This window comes from Penicillium concentricum (genome assembly GCF_028827145.1).
Source record: "Penicillium concentricum strain IBT 3081 chromosome Unknown utg000001l_segment0_segment0, whole genome shotgun sequence".
Classification (NCBI taxonomy): domain Eukaryota; kingdom Fungi; phylum Ascomycota; class Eurotiomycetes; order Eurotiales; family Aspergillaceae; genus Penicillium; species Penicillium concentricum.
In genome coordinates, this window is record NW_026622754.1 from 6,029,374 (window position 1) to 6,047,066 (window position 17,693).

The window sequence follows — 17,693 nt, forward strand, 5'->3', positions numbered from 1 at the left end:
CCCTCCTTCACCGGCGACCTTTTTTTCTGCGTTAGGTGGTCTGATTCTCCTTTGACCTCTTCTCTCCTCTAAACATCTAAAGGTAAGCAGCTTTGTTTATTAAATTTCTCTTGGTTCAACAATTGATCAGTGTTCGTATAATTCTAGTGATCCAATCGCTATAACAAACCCCACTATGGCTTCGGTCGACCAAAAAGTTGCATTGAGTATGATCGACTACCACCAGGGTCCTCAAAAGATATACCGGCTAATATAAGCCTTATAGTTGTGATCGATGGCTGGGGTATTGCAGGCCCCAACTCCCCTCCTGAGGGAGATGCCATCGCCGCGGCCGATACCCCACACATGTCTGGCTTCGCCGAGCCCAACTCCAAGACCGCCCAGGGCTTCGCCGAGTTGGATGCCTCCTCACTCGCTGTTGGTCTGCCCGAGGGTCTGATGGGCAACAGTGAGGTCGGTCACCTGAACATTGGCGCTGGCCGTGTTGTCTGGCAGGATAGTGTTCGCATTGACCAGACCCTCAAGAAGGGCGAGATGGGCAAGGTGCCCAGCATTGTCAAGTCTTTCACCCGTGCAAAGGAGGGTAATGGACGTCTGCACCTTCTGGGCTTGGTCTCGGATGGTGGCGTTCACTCCAACATCACTCACTTGTTCGCCTTGCTCGAGGCCGCCAAGGACATGCAGATTCCCGAAGTCTTTATCCACTTCTTCGCCGATGGACGTGATACCGACCCTAAGAGCGCCGACAAGTACATGCAGCAGCTGCTTGAACGGATCCAGGAGATTGGCCTCGGCGCCATTGCCACTGTCGTTGGCCGCTACTACATCATGGACCGCGACAAGCGTTGGGAGCGTGTTGAGATTGGCCTCAAGGGTCTGGTCACTGGCGAGGGCGAGGATAGCTCCGACCCGCTACAGACTATCCGCGAACGCTACGAGAAGGGCGAGAACGATGAGTTCCTGAAGCCCATCATTGTTGGCGGCAAGGAGCGCCGTGTCCAGGGTTCGTGTGGCTCGATCCCCGAAAAGGCAAGGTCGTAGCAGCTAATTGAACCTGTACAGATAACGATACCCTCTTCTTCTTCAACTACCGCTCGGATCGTGTCCGTGAAATCACCCAGCTGCTGGGCGACCATGACCGTTCCCCGCGTCCCGACTTCCCCTACCCCAAGAACATCGACCTCACCACTATGACCCAGTACAAGACTGACTACAACTTTAATGTTGCTTTCCCCCTCAACACATGGGTAATGTGTTGGCCGAATGGCTCGCCAAGAAGAACCTCCAGCAGTGCCACATTGCTGAGACTGAGAAATACGCTCACGTCACTTTCTTCTTTAACGGTGGTATCGAGAAGGATTTCCCCGGCGAAGTGCGCGATATGATCCCTTCGCCCCGAGTTGCTACCTACGATCTTGACCCAAAGATGAGTGCCGCTGCTGTCGGCTCCAAGGTGGCTGATCGTCTTGGTGAACACAAGTTCGACTTTGTCATGAACAACTTCGCCCCTCCCGACATGGTTGGCCACACTGGAGTGTACAAGGCCGCCATTGAGGGTGTTGCTGCCACTGACAAGGCCATTGGCGAGATCTACGAGGCTTGCAAGAAGAACAACTACGTGCTGTTCATCACCGCCGATCACGGGTAAGTTATTCTGCGAAACAGGAGCACCTTCCATCAAGAGAATTTCTAGTTAACCCACATTCACAGAAACGCCGAGGAGATGCTCAACGAGAAGGGCACCCCCAAGACTTCCCACACCCTTAACAAGGTTCCCTTCGTTATGGCCAACGCCCCTCAGGGCTGGAGCCTCAAGAAGGATGGTGTCTTGGGTGATGTTGCGCCTACCGTTCTCGCTGCCATGGGCGTCGAGCAGCCTGAAGAGATGACCGGTACCAACCTGCTGGTCAAGTCCTAGATAAAGTTTCCTCGTACATAAATGTTTGATTATGAATCAATGAATAGAATTTTGTCAATACACATAATCTTTCTTTTGATATACCTTTTTTTTATTGGAGTTTTAGAATCTTCTAACCGAGTGTATCAACAAAATATCGAAAGCATAAAGCTAGAAAGACTGGAGCTGGAACAGTGAACTACAAAAAATATATAATATATATGTAAGTAGACTTCACCATACACCTATATATTGATTAGGTTCGTGTCAGAATGATTGATACTACCAGAGAATTTCATGTCTAAAGACAAATCGATCACTTTCGACAGCATTGTATTAAAAATTCGAGGGTATATCTTTAAATTGATCCATGCGCTGTTCTGGTGTCGGGCACCTCCACAGATCATACATTTACAAGGTATCCCAATACAATTGGGAATTGGTCCTCAATGCCCAAGCATTCCTTGAGATATTGTACCTCCAATGTAGTGTTCACAGTTGCATAGGGCATGCACCGAATCACAGTGAACCGGTTGAGGGTTGGTCCCATCCGGCGACAGCCTCGTAGCTCGCCACATATTTCATCTCCGGGTGATATATCCTTCTTCGCCTGCGGTTTCTTGGGGTTTTTGACCTTAAGCGGAGGCCGATGCAGCAGCACCCTGCTGTTGAGCCTGGCTTTGGAGTTGGATGAGCTGGGTGAGGGGTTAGAATATGCATATGGTGGGGGGTGGACTGTAGTTGGATGAGGGCGGTTTACCTCTGAGCGCATCTTTTCGCTCTTTTCTTGTGTCGCATCAATCTCGCCTTCAATTCGATTGCTGTAGGTTCTCAGTCAGCATACATTTTCGTTGGTTCACAGTGGCCAAGGCAGTAGCACTGACATCTCCTTCTCAATGAACTCCAACCGACTGTTGACGGCCATCGTAGCTTCGGTCTTATCCTGCTTCAGCAACACCGGGCCAACGAGCTTGTAAATGTTGGATTCATCGTCGAGCTGGGCGAACTCGGCCTGCACGCCTTCGTTCTCTTGCTGCTGCGATTCGAGTTTCTGGCGGGCGTCGACCAGAACATCAAGCTCTGGAGGCGGGGGAAAGGTCAGTAGCTATTGCTGTCATCAATTAGAGATATAGCCATACCGGTCTGCAGTCCCTGGAACTCTTCCGAGAGTGCTTGGAGCTGTTTCTGGGCGTCCATGGTGAACTTGGAGGTGAAGTGGGAGGAGGGAAAATCAATGGCTCCCGCCCGTAAACAACTTCCACTCTCACTTTCCCCTCCAATTCCCATCAACCCTCGGTTCTAGACCTGTTTTGCACTTCTTCTTTTCTTCTACTTTAAAGAAGCTTCAAGTTGTCTCTTCTAGCAGGTCGCTGCCTATCCCTCCAGCCTTGGCCCATTGCCTGACCCTTGCTCCCCTCTCCCCGCTTTATCACATCTCCCTCCGCGGTCGACTCGCTACCTGTACCCCAGACAGCACACACGTTGCCCATCATGAGCAATACGGATTTCCTGGGGCGGGCGATCGATACGGTCAAGAAGGCGATCGAGAATGACAACGATGGCGAGTACGAAAAGGCTTATCAGATGTACTACTCCGCACTGGAGTTGTTCATGCTGGCCTTGAAATGGGAGAAGAACCCGAAATCGAAGGAGATGATCCGCTCAAAGGCCGGCGAGTATATGGATCGCGCAGAGAAGCTTAAGAATCACCTGGCGGAGGACAAAAAAAACCAAGCGCGGTTGGCGCAAATGGAAAGGTGGCGCAAGGCAGTGGGAAGGGAGGGTATGTACTCGACTTCTGTTCTAGCACTCCCCTATATGTGGTAGACATTGTTAGCGATTAAGCTATTGTCCTGCGTTATCCCCGCTAACAACACTGGATCGTACAGGAAGGAAGATGACGATAACGGCGAAGATGCGGAAGCGAAAAAGCTTCGATCAGCGCTTCAGGGCGCTATTCTGTCGGACAAGCCGAACGTGAAGTGGGAGGATGTTGCTGGCCTTGAGAACGCAAAGGAAGCATTGAAGGAAGCAGTCATTCTTCCCATCAAGTTCCCCCATTTGTTCACTGGCAAGCGCCAACCTTGGAAGGGTATCTTGCTCTACGGTCCTCCGGGTACGGGAAAATCTTATCTTGCCAAAGCCGTGGCAACAGAGGCAAACAGCACATTCTTCAGTGTCAGCAGTAGTGACCTAGTCTCGAAGTGGATGGGTGAGAGTGAAAGGTAGGGCAACATTTTTACCTACGGGAGCTTCGAGCGTTGCGTGCTAATTCGCGTCTAGACTTGTTAAGCAGTTGTTTAACATGGCTCGTGAGAATAAGCCTGCGATTATCTTCATCGATGAGGTTGATGCTCTGTGTGGACCCCGTGGCGAAGGAGAGTCCGAGGCTTCACGGCGTATCAAAACCGAATTACTTGTACAGATGGACGGTGTCGGTAAAGACTCGAAGGGTGTTTTGATTCTGGGCGCAACCAATATTCCCTGGCAACTGGACGCTGCTATTCGACGACGATTCCAGCGAAGAGTACACATCAGTCTTCCCGGTCTCAATGCACGAATTAAGATGTTCATGCTAGCCGTGGGCTCGACGCCGTGTCAAATGACCCAGGCCGACTATCGCCAATTGGCCGAGCTGAGCGAGGGCTACTCCGGTAGCGATATTAGTATTGCCGTGCAAGATGCACTAATGCAGCCAATCCGCAAGATTCAAGGAGCAACACATTATAAGAAGGTATGTATACTCTGTCCTTACCGTTCCAACTCACAGCGACTGACCCGGCTCTGTTACAGGTACTCGTAGATGACGTAGAGAAAGTCACGCCTTGCTCACCAGGCGATGCGGGCGCAGTGGAAATGAGCTGGCTCGACATCGATGCAGATAAGCTTCTGGAGCCACCTCTCACTCTGAAGGATTTCATCAAGGCAGTTAAGAACTCTCGGCCAACCGTTAGCGGAGAGGATCTCACGAGGAACGCTGAATGGACCCAGGAATTCGGCAGTGAAGGCGCCTGATCGTATCTTCGCAAATGGTCGATATTTATATCGTTCTTCCCATCATGGCCTCCGAAATTTGAATCTTTCTACCTCAGTTGATCGACAGCATAAAATCCTGGCTCCTTGGCTCGTCCAGAGAGGACGAAAGCTGAATATCTCGTGCCCTTGCCCATAGTCTCCATTTTCTCATGTTTTATCTGTGTCCATGTCAATGCTTGCTTCATTTCGGATTCCTGTGTTTTTGGTGGGTGTCTCCGAATAGTTTGGTGTTTAGAAGCGTTTCTCAATTACTTTTCGCAATGGCGAGGCGTTGGCTGAGCAAATATTTCATGTGTCTATCCCTGCGAGTAGCATACATACTGCTTTGAAGACTACAAACCTGCAAGGTTCTTTCGCCATTGCTTTTACGTGTAATTAATGCAAATCAAGGCTCAGTTTCTTTACTGACAGATGCTACATAAATGAATAATGGCTCTTGAATCATCAAATTCCTCGATGAGATGACAGTATGCACAAATGATTCGAATAAACCAATAAAGAATAAACGGAGACACAGAAACACAAAACAAGTCAAAAAAAGAGCAGTATACTTGCAAGACATGTCGGGGGAATCTCTCATGACAGAAGGTTGACGCTGGAAGAACAAGAGACAAAATCAGAACGAATGACATAAACACAGAATCGATCTCTAGCGCTACTGCCCAAGCAAGCTCTTGTTCGAGCTATCACGGCGCTTGAGCATCTCAGTCTTAGCACGCTTCAATCCCTCGCCTAGTTTCTTAGTCCGCTTCCAATCACTGCTCATCTTTTGCATGCGAACAGCGGCCCTCACTAGAGATATGGCGGATTTTAGTTTATGGCGTGGAGTGCGGACAGGAGCTCGGTCACGGGCGTGCACGCCCATCTCGGAAATCATGCGGAGATCAGCATCGTTGCTGTTGGTAATTTGTTAGCTATATTGCAAATAGTATGCGATAGAAATGGGAGTACGAACCATGCAACTCGGACGCGTTCACCAAGTTCCATCAAGCCCTTGCTCCAGGCAAGATCACGGCGGAACTTTTCTTCACGTTGTAGGCGAGCGCGGAGCCAGATGATTTCCTTGCCCAGGCCTCGGATCTCTTTTTCATGTTTGGTCTTGCTGGTGGATTTGGAAAGGGAAGTTTTCTCGAGGATTTCGTCGTGGCGTCTTTGTAATAGATCGAGATTTTTGGTTGCTGCCTCAGCCTCGCGCTTGTGAGCATCTCGTTCTTCGCGAATCCGGCGCACATGTGTCTTCAATTCGCTAAGGCGTGCTTCCCGCTCGGAAAGTTTCAGGGCTAATGATTCAGCTTCGAGGGTGGAGGACCTAAGGAGCTCATGGAAGTCCTTCTGGTCCTCTTCTTTCATTGCAGCACGTTCCAGCTCTCGGTTCTTCGTGTTGACCTTCTGCAGGGATCGGTGTGCTTCAGCCACTTGTTTTCGTAGACTGCGTAGCTCTTCATGAAGCTTGTTTGATGGAGAATTGTGTGGGGAGTGTGACTCGAACTTGTTCATCATCGCATCATGAAGATCCTTTTCCAATTCTTCAACTCGTGACTTGTAGGTTTGCGCAGAAGTCTTCTGCTTGGATTCACGCTGGAGGAGAATCTTTTCGCGTTTCCTGGCCTCCTCTAGGCTGTGCCGAAGTAAAGAGAGGTCCCCATGTGCACCAGATTGTTCATACTCCACAACAGGCTGCTGCTCAAGAAGAGCTTCCAGTTCTTGGGCGCGACGCTCCAGACGCTGTACCTTCGTCTTGGCCGAAGTAAGTTCTCGATCACGGTTACCCGAGCCAGCAAGCAACTTGTCCTGAAGGCGATCGATTTCAGCCGAAAGACGACCCTCCTCTGATACAAATCGCTCACTTTCTGAGACGAGCTGGTCCTCAAGGGACGACTTGGCGTCTCGCAGAACTTGGAGTTCATTTTCAAGTCTTGTTACAGTCTTGCGTAGTTCAAGCTTGTCGCGGTCAAACCGGGAGGTGTCATCTGCGTTCTGGACTCGATCGAGTTGAGCTTGGAGCTCGATGCGTTCAGCCTCAATCTCCTGAACCGAAGTCTTCAGGTCAAAGATCTCGACATGAGCGTTTGCAAGCTGATCACGGAGTTTCTGTCTTTCGGCAATAGACTTTTCCAGGTTTTTGTCCAGGTCAGATGCCCCATTTTGTCGACCTTTAGCAAGTTCTTGCTCATCCGCCAGACTCGACTGCAAAACAATCACCTCGTCTTCCAGAGCTCGCACCTTGTCTACAAGTGCTTGCTCTTCGCGTCTAGACACCCGAGCATCCTGCTTCGCCGTAAGAAGCTCATCTCGTTTTTCATCGAGGTCGCGTCTTGTTTTATCGAGGTCGTCTTTGAGGTCTTGGATTTGGCGATTCAGCATAGACTTTTCTTGCGTGTAACGCTTTTTCTCGCTGTCAATGGCCTCTTGTAGCCTGGACTCCTTCCCAGAATATGAGCTGCCGGCTTCCTGAAGCGTGTCGATAGTGCGCTTCAAGTCTGCCACTTGGCCTTCTGCCCATTCTTTCTCTGATTGTAGAGTCCGCTTGCTGCTCTCCCATCGACTTTGGTCGACTGCAAATCGGCCCTCCTTCTCCTCAATCTCGTGATGAAGGTTTTCAATCTCCTCTTGTAACCGTTCAAGTTCCGCCTTGTGCTGCCAGCGAATGTTGTGCCCTTCATCCTGAGCACGAGATGTGGCGTCTTGAACCGCTTTTTGAAGTTCGCGGATTCTAGATTGTGCACGGTCGAGTTCGAGTTGTAGTCCTCCGGATTCATTCGTTAGCGCATTATGGCGAGTTTGAAGAAGTTCCTTTTCGTCCGTTCCGCGCTGGAGTTCGTCCAAGGCCTCCTGTAGTCGAGTAGAAGTAGTTCTGAGGTCCTGTCGGGCTTGGTCGCGATCACGCCTGGCCACATCAAGGTCCTCAACCAGTTGATTGGCGTTATCTTCTAGGCCGTGCTGAATAGTTTGATAACGCTCTTCGAGGAGAGCCGCATGATTAGTTTTACTCTCCAGTTCTGTCGTCAGAGCATCGTTCTCTCGTTGCAGCCCGCGTATTTCTTCTTCGAGCTTTTCGGTCCTGTCCTCCATTTGCCGGCTCAGTCCTTTGGTGACAAAAGACTTGTTTGACATTTCGTCTTGTAACTCTCTCAAATCCTCCTCGGCACGATCCTTTTCTTCAATGGCTTGTCTCGTCGCATCCTGTGACTCTCTGGTCTCGGAATTGGCCCGGGCAAGACTATCATGGAGCTCTTGGATCTGCTCCTTGGCACGGTCCAGCTCAAGCTGGAGCTCTGAAGCTGCGCCATTCTCCTCGGCATTACGTTTCAGATCCTCGATCTCTTCTTCGCGTTCCTCAAGAAGCCGATCTTTCTCTCTCGAGCTTGCTTCTAAGTCCTCAATCTCGTCTCGAAGTTTCTCGGTGTCTTGCGATTTGGTATCTTTGGTGTGTCTCAATTCGTCGCGCACTTCTCGGAGTTCAAGGTCGCGCGATTCAAGCTCTTCGCGCATCATATCCATTTCACGCTGTACCGTCTGATCCGCTTGCTCCCTCCAAGACTTTTCCTTTAATTCCACTAGCTGTAGCTGGTAGTCCTCAAGATCTTTCTCTGCTTGCTGAAGACTCTTCCGGTATCGGGAGATATCGCGTTGCATAGTTAGTCGCAGGACCTTGAGCTCCCTATTTTCTTTGAGGGCTTCGTTATTGTATTCTGGGCCAGCCTTTTGCAATTGTTCTTCCATGAAATGAATCCTCAACTTTAAACTGAAATTGACTTTGCTCAGTTGATCAATGGCCTGTGGGCGTCTGTATTAGCCTGCAGCTCGCGCAAATTCGATAACTGGGATATGTATCATACCATAGCTTGGTCCTTGAGCGACAAGTTATTCCCTCCTTCACCAAGGACTCCTCCGTTGCGTCCTGAATACCCAGGCAATGGTGTACTTTGCGCACTACTGCTTGCAGCATGTGGAACAGGGGTTGCCTCTTCCATTGTCCGATCCTCCTCGTATATGTCAGACATGTCCATAGCAGGCAAGCCGGGTGTGTGGGCATTGCTGCGATGAGTCTCTCGCTGATATCCGGGGGTTTTCGGACCGTCTGTTCCTCGGGCCGCAGACATATTCCTCAAAAGATTGTTCTTCGTCGCGCTCTTCATTAACGGAGTAAACTCCCCCTTCTCGGGGGCTGTTGATGGAAGATGCCGTAACGCGCTTCTCGTTGACTTGGAAGCAGCACCGGGGCGCGGAGTGACGCGTTTGTCGAAACCTTTGATCACATCATTGTCTTTAGATGGTGTTTGGAACGAATTTTCAAGAGAATCGAGTGCAGACAAGTGCTGCCGCCCCGCGCTGCGAAATCCGGCTGTAAGGTAAGTCGCGTTGCCGTCGTATTCGGTGCGCGGTGTGTCGATGTAGGGGAAGGCCATGTTGAAACAGGGAGAGGTGGGCCAAAACCTTTCAGCGCGTGACCATCACCGTAAATAAGGGCAGGAGCGAAGTTGTGTACTGAAAGTTCACGCTTGACAATCACAGACGTGTTTTGGGCGAGTTATCCCCGGCTGTGTTAGGCTTAGCGTGGACACCTCTGTTGATTTCTAACTCAATTGGGATTAGCGTGTGGATCACGGGATGTGAATTTCGCCGCTTTTGCTTTTTTTCTATCAGAAGAATGCATGAGGTCATTCACGGTCTTTGACACTAAATCAGCCATGACTTCTGAAGAGGATCGCGCATGGTTTGAATCAACCTTCCGTCCTATCCCAAAACCAGAGCTCCCCGACGACGCTGTCGACTACTCAATTTATCATATCCCGCTCTCCCCCACCCCCGCCGTTATCGATGAAGCTGCCGAGACCCGGGCACGATTACTCGAGGTGCAACGTACAGCAGCAGATTTAACCAAAGATCTGCTCAAGGATTACATCTGGCAGCGCGAAGCCTTTCGATTGGAAATTACAAAAGAAGACGGTACGGAAGGAAGTCTTGTTCTTAAGAACTATATCTAAATAAAGTTAAAAGCTAATTGTCGCGGGGTTTAGGAATCACTTCATTACAGGGCCGCACCACGTTCGGCGACTCTATTGAAGATGAATGGGTCATTGTGTACTTCCTTCGCGAACTGACCAAGCGGCACAGAGATATTTGGGTCAAAGTGGCGGACGGCGATGGCGAGTTTCTTCTCATTGAAGCTTCGGGCACACTCCCAGCATGGATAGAGCCAGACGTTGCAGACAACAGGGTGAGCTATGGCTAGTTGATTCACGTCGCCTTATTAGAGACATACTAACCTGGCAATCTATGAATCAGGTGTGGATTCACCAAGGAGAGCTCCGAATCATCAAACCAAAGCAGGAGACGAAGAGACAGGTCACCGAGAAAATTTCACTTCCAGAAGCACGAAAGATCATCCAGAGCGACCCCGGTCGCATTCTTCGCTCGACAATAATTCAAGAAGAGGCCTTTTACCGTCTGCGCAACTACCCTCAGCAAATCAACGAAAATCTTCACTCCGCCATCATCACAATTCCTCGCAAGGCTGCATTCCTTCTACACCAAAAGCCAGCCTATATCTCACCTGCTGTGGAGGCGTTCTATGTTCGTGATCCGATCGCCCTGCGACCACTACGATCGAAGGATGCGTCCGACCTTGTTTTCAAGCCAGACGACTTGGTTGACGTTAGTGTTCGTTTTACCCGTGTCGGATATGCGCAACTCAAAAGTCAGGAATTCCCTGTGCCAAATTCCTGGGCGGGCAAGCTGCCCTCAACCGAGGATAAGAAAGCATTCGAGCGAGCGGAAGCGGGAATGAAACTTGCGTGTGGATTCGAGATGCTGCTGTACGACCCCCAAAATCAAGATAAGCCTGCAGTCAGGGAAATGAAGTTCCTGCTCGAGGATGTGGATACAGGGGATGAAATCCTTCCCACTGATAAAGAAATCCAAGAAACCTGGGACAAGCGAGAAGACGATGAAAAATGGCTTGATATCAACTATGAAGATCTGGAGACAGAGCTCAAAGGCAGAGGCGAAGGAAAGGGAGCAGACGCCGGCAAATTCGGTGATTCTGGTGCTCAAGAAAATCTTCAAAGGATCGTGGCTCGCTTTGAAGAGTTCTTGAATGACAGCAAAGCAGGCTTCGATGGTGCCGATTTCATTGATGACTTTGATACGGATTCTGATGTCGACGACGACGATGATGACGATGAAGTCGATAGTGAAGGCGAGGATAAGGACGCATCATTCAACGAAGAGGAATTCTCCAGGATGATGAAAGAGATGATGGGCATGCCCTCTGCATCCGATTCCATCCGCCAACGAGTAGAAGAACTCGATCCGGACACAGAGGATGACACGGAGAAGATCAAGGAGCTTTCCCGACTAATGGAGGCGGAATTGAAAGGAACGGGCGTGCTCGATCTCAACCGGCTCCCGCATGAATTATCTAGCGCAGCAAGCGCATCCAAAGGAAAGGCTGCCAAGGTTTCCAGTGAAGATGATGAGGATGAGAACATCAACATCAACCTCGCTAAGAATCTGCTGGAGAGTCTTCAGGGCCAAGCTGGAGCTTCTGGTCCGGCGGGTAATATGCTGTCAATGATGAACATGCGCATGCCCAAGTATGATCGCCCTTGAAGGTGACAGTACATGCTTGTGCTATGTGTGTGAATAATCATTCGACATGCCTGAGGAAGCAAGAGCAGACTCCCGAGGTCTGACTCGGCAATGGATTTGATGCCAGTCCAATGCGATTGACTGAAGAAATGTCTCATTCGTGAGACAAGGCGATCCGTCCACCAAAGACAAGGGTTATTCCTATTCTGGTTGTTGGTGAATATGGTTCTGTGACAACGCTTTACACACCCCGGAGAAAAGGGATAACGGGGCTGATAACGCGGTCAAACCAACATCTTGAAAATGCCATGATGGCTATCAATGGAAAAACAAGAAAAACCACGTCTGATTTCATCTTTCAGGTGTTCAACTTGTACTCCGTACCCATGCCCAAGGTAAGTTGGGCAGTAACTGGATGATCATGGGTCGGCTTAACAATTCTGCCTATGACGGCTACATGAGGCTTTGCTCACAATCTTGATCTATCTTCTCTAGATTAAGTAGTCATATACCCTTTTAAAGATGTAGCTGGGAAATCAATTACTTGTCTACCAGATCCCTCATATAGAACTTGTTTATTTTTAAGATATGTTCCACATTCCTAAGATATATGGTTCACCGGGACGGTCCCCAAGTTTGAATAGCCTAGTGGGGTTAGGGCAATGAAGACATGCAGGAACTGCATAACATCCAGGGATGCATAATACTTGTGACCAACCCAAGTGCCCAGGTGGAAGCCACGTAGACATAGCCGGTGGCGAGGATAGAAGCGTATACGATAGATATTATTAATGTCGGCTATAGAACCACGGTCGTGTCGAAGTGCCCTGATTTTATGACTTGCCTCTATTAATGCTACGCCATCTCAATGAATGTATACAATGTAGTATATATTGTATGGTACCTATGTTGGATATAAGATATAAGATCAGCAATCTAGTACTTTAGGAATTCCACGTGGAGGGCTGGATCGATTGTTCCTGACAAATATAAAGATGTCTCATAGCCGATCCACTTCTGCAGAGCCGAATAAGAACTTACCTAAACGACCTTCCCAAAGTAATCGGTGAATATCCATGTGGGTACAAACTCAATTACATTGATAATATACCATAACTAGTACATTTTGGCTTGTACGTTTAGTGGAAGACCCGGCAAATAACGGAAATAAATAATCCGGGAATCGGCAATCCATCAAAAAACCCGTTAAAGTGTCGTGTGCCTATGTGGCGACAGGGGATCCGCTCGTGTCCGGTGGGTTCGCTTTTGTTTTGTTTTTCTTTTTCTTTTAAATCCCTCACCATAAATTAATGGATCTTCAATATACTCGGTGTGATAGGGTAGGGTGAGAATAGTAAAGGAATGGTATATAATATATATTATATACGTTATAGTAGATGACAGGACCTCACTACACATTATACACTACTGTGCTTAGTGTGCTACTAGTGATACAAGGCTGGTACTTTGTACTCCGTACTCCGTATACTCCGTCCGGAGGTCAGCTGGCTCCGTCGGCAAGGATCTAGGATTCAAGATCCCGGCTCAATGCCGGGGCAACTGCCATATCGGAGTATCAAGGTCTGTTTCATATTTGGGGAATAGCCTGTATATGTATATCCTGGTCCGGAGTATGTACCTTACCCGGTCTGTTTGCCATTTAGACGGGACGGATGAACGGATCCATAAACTTGATTTAATGGAATTCAATTCCGGAGAAGATCATCCTAAGGGGAGATCTTTAGTGGACCAACCTCGAGTGTATACTACTACGTATTAAACGCATACAACGTACGGAGTACAACTATGATTTATAAACAAAAACGGCGAAAAGGGTATCCAAGTCCCGGAGGCTTGTCGGGAAATCCCACAAAGTTTAGATCCCTGCTTACGCTAATTCCCCCAATTCCCACTTTTCCACGGAACTGCTTTGTGTCCCGCTCAGGGAAAGATGAGCATGTTTTTAAGATCGTCTATCTAGGGACTGTAACCGAAGATATATGATACACATCCAATATGACCTCAACAAATCGGAGGCCAGGGAATTCTTCCCTTCACCTCCTTACCGTCCCCCTAACACGGAGCTATCTCCAGATTACTCCCCGAGGAAACCCGCCGGGCTGATGGCTGGAAGACGGCTGTCGACTGATCTGACACATGCTGATTTTCGAGTGACATGAAAAGTCAGAAAAAAGCAAAAAATAAAAAAAATAGAAAAGCAAAAACCCTTACAGATTATGCCCCAAATAGGGAACGGTGAACTGACGATTTGTCCAATTGATAGATCATATAATTTCTTAGAAATCTAATATGGATATTGTATTCAGATCAAGAGAGTAGATAGTATTTAGTTATCTGCACGATCATTGGTACCACATATATTACCAAATGGAGCCCCTGTTTGCAGTTATATCCACTTCTACGCAACGGTCCAAGGGCAGATGAGAACAGCCCCTCGGGACAAAGACGCTAGGCAAAGAACGGAAACTTATGAATATTAATGGTCGGGCCGATTCTAGAATGACTTTCACATGCAGCAATCCAGGCGTAAAAGAATGTGATCGGAACACATCCGGAAGGGTGGTGTAACTATATAAGGCCAAAGGTACGGATATAAGGACTCTTATAAAGAGAAGAGAGTTATAGGAGAAGTAAAAGAAGTAAGAGAAGTAAGAGAAAAGAGAAGTAAAAGAATAGAAAAAAAAAAAGTGGAAAGTGGATAAGTGGAGAGGTTCTATTCTTCCATCGACCTTCCAGGAAGTTAAGGTCCCGGCCTTCGACCGAAAAAGTCCCAGGCCTTTTAGCCCCTTCGATTCTTATTTATCACACTCCACTACTCTCTTAGTCTCTTAGTCTCTCTCTCCCTTCTTCTTTAATATCTCACCCTTTGCCCTTTTTTTTTTTGTCCCTTTTACTTTTTAACCTTCCCCCGGGAACCTGGTCACTGTGTGGATCCGCATACCAGTCTTTCGTCATTATTATCCAGTCACAGCATGCCTGGCGACAATGGACTAGACATGCTGGTTATTGCTTGATCAGCTCCACCATGGATTTCATTGTGAGTAAATAAGTTGAAATTCCCAGAGCTTGGACTGACCTTCGAAGCTTTCTTTGACGCACTTCTGCGAGGTGCATGGTCCCACTTCTATCATTTGCTCGCAGGTCCTACCTTTTTCATGCCCGCAATGTCACCCCGAATCCGACTCTCCTCAGGGTACTCCTTCTGAGTCTCGTTTCGATCAGCGATCTCATAAATCTACCGAGTCCAAGTCGCCCAGAATCGAAGATCACCCATACTTCCTCAAAGGACATCCGGCATCTCCCGAAGATAAATCCAACCGGGGTGGCGCAAATGGCGACACCTGCGCCAGTTGCAGCTTGTCTCTGCCGGAAAATGTGAGCAAACAGCTACCTCCCGGTGCGCCGGGAAGTCGCGACGCAAAAGGAAATTCTACTAGTCCGGTGCTCCGCTCGCGCGAGCTCGTTTACTCATGTGGCAACAACCATTCGGAAGATGATGAGACCGACTATCACACCCATGCTTCTCCTCCCGACTCACTTCACTCTGCCTCAGTGGCCTCCGACGCTTCATGTCATACACACATTCACACCTATCTCTCTCAGCGCGGGCCGCCTAAACCCGCTGACTATGCACTTCTCCGACGCTCCTCAATTCGCACCCTAAGCTGTGAGCTCCTCCCCCGGGGACTTTCTTCCGGCCCCATCTGCTTCGGCGACGGAGTCGCTGGTTACACAATTGCCTACATTTTCCGTCTTCCAGACCCCATGGCCCGCGGCAAGCGACGCAGCTATGCACTGGTCGCACTGGCGGGGCGAGACGCCGGAAGAGCATTCCGCGCATGCCCCATCATCTGGCGCGCATTCGGCCGCATCGCAACCAGCATTGTCAACGCTGCTGAACGCTTCCAGGAAGACGAGAAGACCCGCGAGGAGCAGAACAACCCGGGAAGACAACCCGGCCGCCAGTACCCTCCTGTTTCATCCTTCCTCACTGGCCGCGGTATGGACCCGGCGGGCCGGCGTGCAGCCGGCCAGATTCGCGCCCGTAATTTGGCCGAAATCGTTGGCAATGAATACATCTTTACCGAATTACATGCTCATTTCGTCGCACTTCTGCAGCAGCTGGGCTCAATGTTTGGCGGCATTCCTCTTAACGAGGAACGCTTTGTCTGCAGCACTATGGGTGACGAAGAAAGCCCCAGTCCTAGTCAGCCAGTCCTCGTCTCGAAGGCGAGACAGCCACACGAGGACCAGAAGTATGACGGTAACGACATCGACGTGTCGAACCTCGAAATTTCCACGGGGCCCAAGGCGATCCCTATTGCGTCTCGCCGGCCTGTCATGGCTTGAAATATTCTTTTCATCATTTGCATGAACCTCTTATTGAGATACCCGCCTGTTTTGTTCTTTTTGTTTTCCAGGCACTTTCAACCTTGACCTTGTTCTTTATTCCCTTTTTTTTGTGCTTTTATCCGGGTTAGCAAGGTGTTTTGACCGATTTCTGCATTGCTCATTCTGCATACTGATTCGGCCTTTTTTCTTTTTCCTCTTGCGTTATGGGTATGGGCATAGACTATGGCGTCTGACACGGAGTTTCTTGTTTTACCAGCCTTGATTTCAGTCATTCTTTCTTGAGGTGATATGCCTTTCTTCTCTTGGGCATCTCGTTCGATCTTTACGGAGTTCAACGATTCAAGCACGTCTGTACAGCGGGTTTCCATTTTGGCGACTGGCGCTAGGTTATGATTGAGATGTTACGATCGCACGAGGCATTCAAGAGATATGTATTCTATGTATTATTTGAACACGGATCAATCCATGGCCATTGGTCACTTTTTCGGAGACTCGAGTTTTTATTGTAATATAGTCCGGAAGAATCCGGGTAAACGTGCCCTTTTAGGTTAATCCGGCCGCGGCCACAATCAAATCAAACCTTGGAAAATCCCACCAAAAAGAACAGCAGAGACAAAAGACCCGCATCACCTCCCACCTCCCTTCAGCAATATCAAAATGGTCGCCTTCGACAAGTGTGAGACCCGGCCCGCCCATATTGAGGCCATCCTCAATGGCCTCGACCGGTACAACCCCGAGACCACCACCGTCTTCCAGGACTATGTGTCCCAGCAGTGCGAGGACCGGTCATTCGACTGCTACGCCAACTTGGCCCTGCTGAAGCTGTGAGTTGGACCCCTTCTTTTATGGAATTGCGTTGCGAAAATCATATTTGAGAAGCTCTACTATGATGAGTATCTTTTAAGCGTTTCCTATTACCTGACATCCCCATAATATACTTGGGCATGTTGAGAAATTCTGTGAAGATACTGAATGGGAAGAACCCATGCATTGGTTGAAACCAACAGCATCGCATACTTCTCCTAAACACATGGAATCATCCTGAAATCCTCGAATCCAAGCTGACAACAGCTCTCTTTCAAAAATCCAGCTTCCAGTTCAACCCCCACCTCATCCAACCCGACACCGTGACCAACATCCTGGCCAAGGCCCTGACCGTCTTCCCTTCGCCCGCCTTCTCGCTCTGCCTCGCCCTGCTTCCAACAAGCACCAAGCCCTTCCCCTCCGCAACCGAAGCCCAATCCGCCTCGCAGACCTCTGACTTCGTCGAGTCCGTCCAGAAGCTCACCCGTCTGTCCACCCTCCTCGAGTCCGCCCAGTACGCCCAGTTCTGGTCCACCCTGAACTCGGACGATCTGTACGCAGATTTGACCGCCGACGTCGCCGGCTTCGAGGAACTCGTCCGCATCCGCATCGCCATCGAGGTCGGAAACACCTTCCGCTCCATCACCCCCGAGATCCTCGAGTCCTGGCTCGATATCCGCAGCCGTGAAGCCCTCGACAAGTTCGTCGTCGATGTCTGCGGCTGGAAGGTTGATGGTGCTCTCATCCGCGTGCCTACCAACAAGGAGAACGAGGCCCGCTCCGAGGTCAAGAGCGAGCACGTCGGCATCGAGCAGTTCGGTCGTGTCATCCGTCGTGGCTTTGAGTTGCCCGCATAAGCGTTTACGCAAACTCTTTGTTCTTGATTTTTTTCTTCTCTCGATTCGAAATGTTCCACTTCTTTCCGATTTTCGTATCACCTTTTTTTAAAATCTCCAAAAAGCTGTGCGAGGGAAATTTCGTTTCCCAT

The 17,693-nt window shown here is 49.3% G+C and overlaps 7 protein-coding genes across 7 annotated transcripts; 5 read left to right on the forward strand and 2 right to left on the reverse strand.

Annotated features, from left to right (window-relative positions):
- Positions 1-175: 175 nt before the first annotated feature.
- N7517_002311 (phosphoglycerate mutase, 2,3-bisphosphoglycerate-independent) lies at positions 176-1,918 on the forward strand (the record flags this gene model as incomplete). The annotated part of the gene is made up of 5 exons (XM_056720041.1): positions 176-206; positions 266-1,003; positions 1,063-1,247; positions 1,292-1,644; positions 1,711-1,918. 5 exons carry the CDS (start codon positions 176-178, stop codon positions 1,916-1,918), a joined length of 1,515 nt encoding a protein of 504 aa, XP_056584176.1.
- A 614-nt stretch (positions 1,919-2,532) lies between these two features.
- Positions 2,533-3,094, reverse strand: N7517_002312 (tubulin-binding prefolding complex subunit YKE2; the record flags this gene model as incomplete). Its single annotated transcript, XM_056720042.1, has 4 exons — positions 2,533-2,592; positions 2,658-2,718; positions 2,782-2,977; positions 3,037-3,094. The coding sequence occupies 4 exons, from the start codon at positions 3,092-3,094 to the stop codon at positions 2,533-2,535; spliced, it is 375 nt and encodes a 124-aa protein (XP_056584177.1).
- Positions 3,095-3,388: 294 nt separating this feature from the next.
- N7517_002313 (AAA family ATPase VPS4) lies at positions 3,389-4,912 on the forward strand (the record flags this gene model as incomplete). The annotated part of the gene is made up of 4 exons (XM_056720043.1): positions 3,389-3,680; positions 3,735-4,122; positions 4,181-4,631; positions 4,691-4,912. The coding sequence occupies 4 exons, from the start codon at positions 3,389-3,391 to the stop codon at positions 4,910-4,912; spliced, it is 1,353 nt and encodes a 450-aa protein (XP_056584178.1).
- Positions 4,913-5,588: 676 nt separating this feature from the next.
- Positions 5,589-9,342, reverse strand: N7517_002314 (putative spindle-pole body protein (Pcp1); the record flags this gene model as incomplete). The annotated part of the gene is made up of 3 exons (XM_056720044.1): positions 5,589-5,829; positions 5,889-8,710; positions 8,773-9,342. The coding sequence occupies 3 exons, from the start codon at positions 9,340-9,342 to the stop codon at positions 5,589-5,591; spliced, it is 3,633 nt and encodes a 1,210-aa protein (XP_056584179.1).
- A 282-nt stretch (positions 9,343-9,624) lies between these two features.
- Positions 9,625-11,548, forward strand: N7517_002315 (putative regulatory factor Sgt1; the record flags this gene model as incomplete). The annotated part of the gene is made up of 3 exons (XM_056720045.1): positions 9,625-9,883; positions 9,955-10,154; positions 10,223-11,548. The coding sequence occupies 3 exons, from the start codon at positions 9,625-9,627 to the stop codon at positions 11,546-11,548; spliced, it is 1,785 nt and encodes a 594-aa protein (XP_056584180.1).
- A 3,025-nt stretch (positions 11,549-14,573) lies between these two features.
- On the forward strand, positions 14,574-15,898 carry N7517_002316 (folliculin domain-containing protein; the record flags this gene model as incomplete). Its single annotated transcript, XM_056720046.1, has 2 exons — positions 14,574-14,585; positions 14,633-15,898. 2 exons carry the CDS (start codon positions 14,574-14,576, stop codon positions 15,896-15,898), a joined length of 1,278 nt encoding a protein of 425 aa, XP_056584181.1.
- A 660-nt stretch (positions 15,899-16,558) lies between these two features.
- Positions 16,559-17,562, forward strand: N7517_002317 (CSN8/PSMD8/EIF3K family protein; the record flags this gene model as incomplete). The annotated part of the gene is made up of 2 exons (XM_056720047.1): positions 16,559-16,725; positions 16,992-17,562. 2 exons carry the CDS (start codon positions 16,559-16,561, stop codon positions 17,560-17,562), a joined length of 738 nt encoding a protein of 245 aa, XP_056584182.1.
- Between the last annotated feature and the right edge of the window lie 131 nt (positions 17,563-17,693).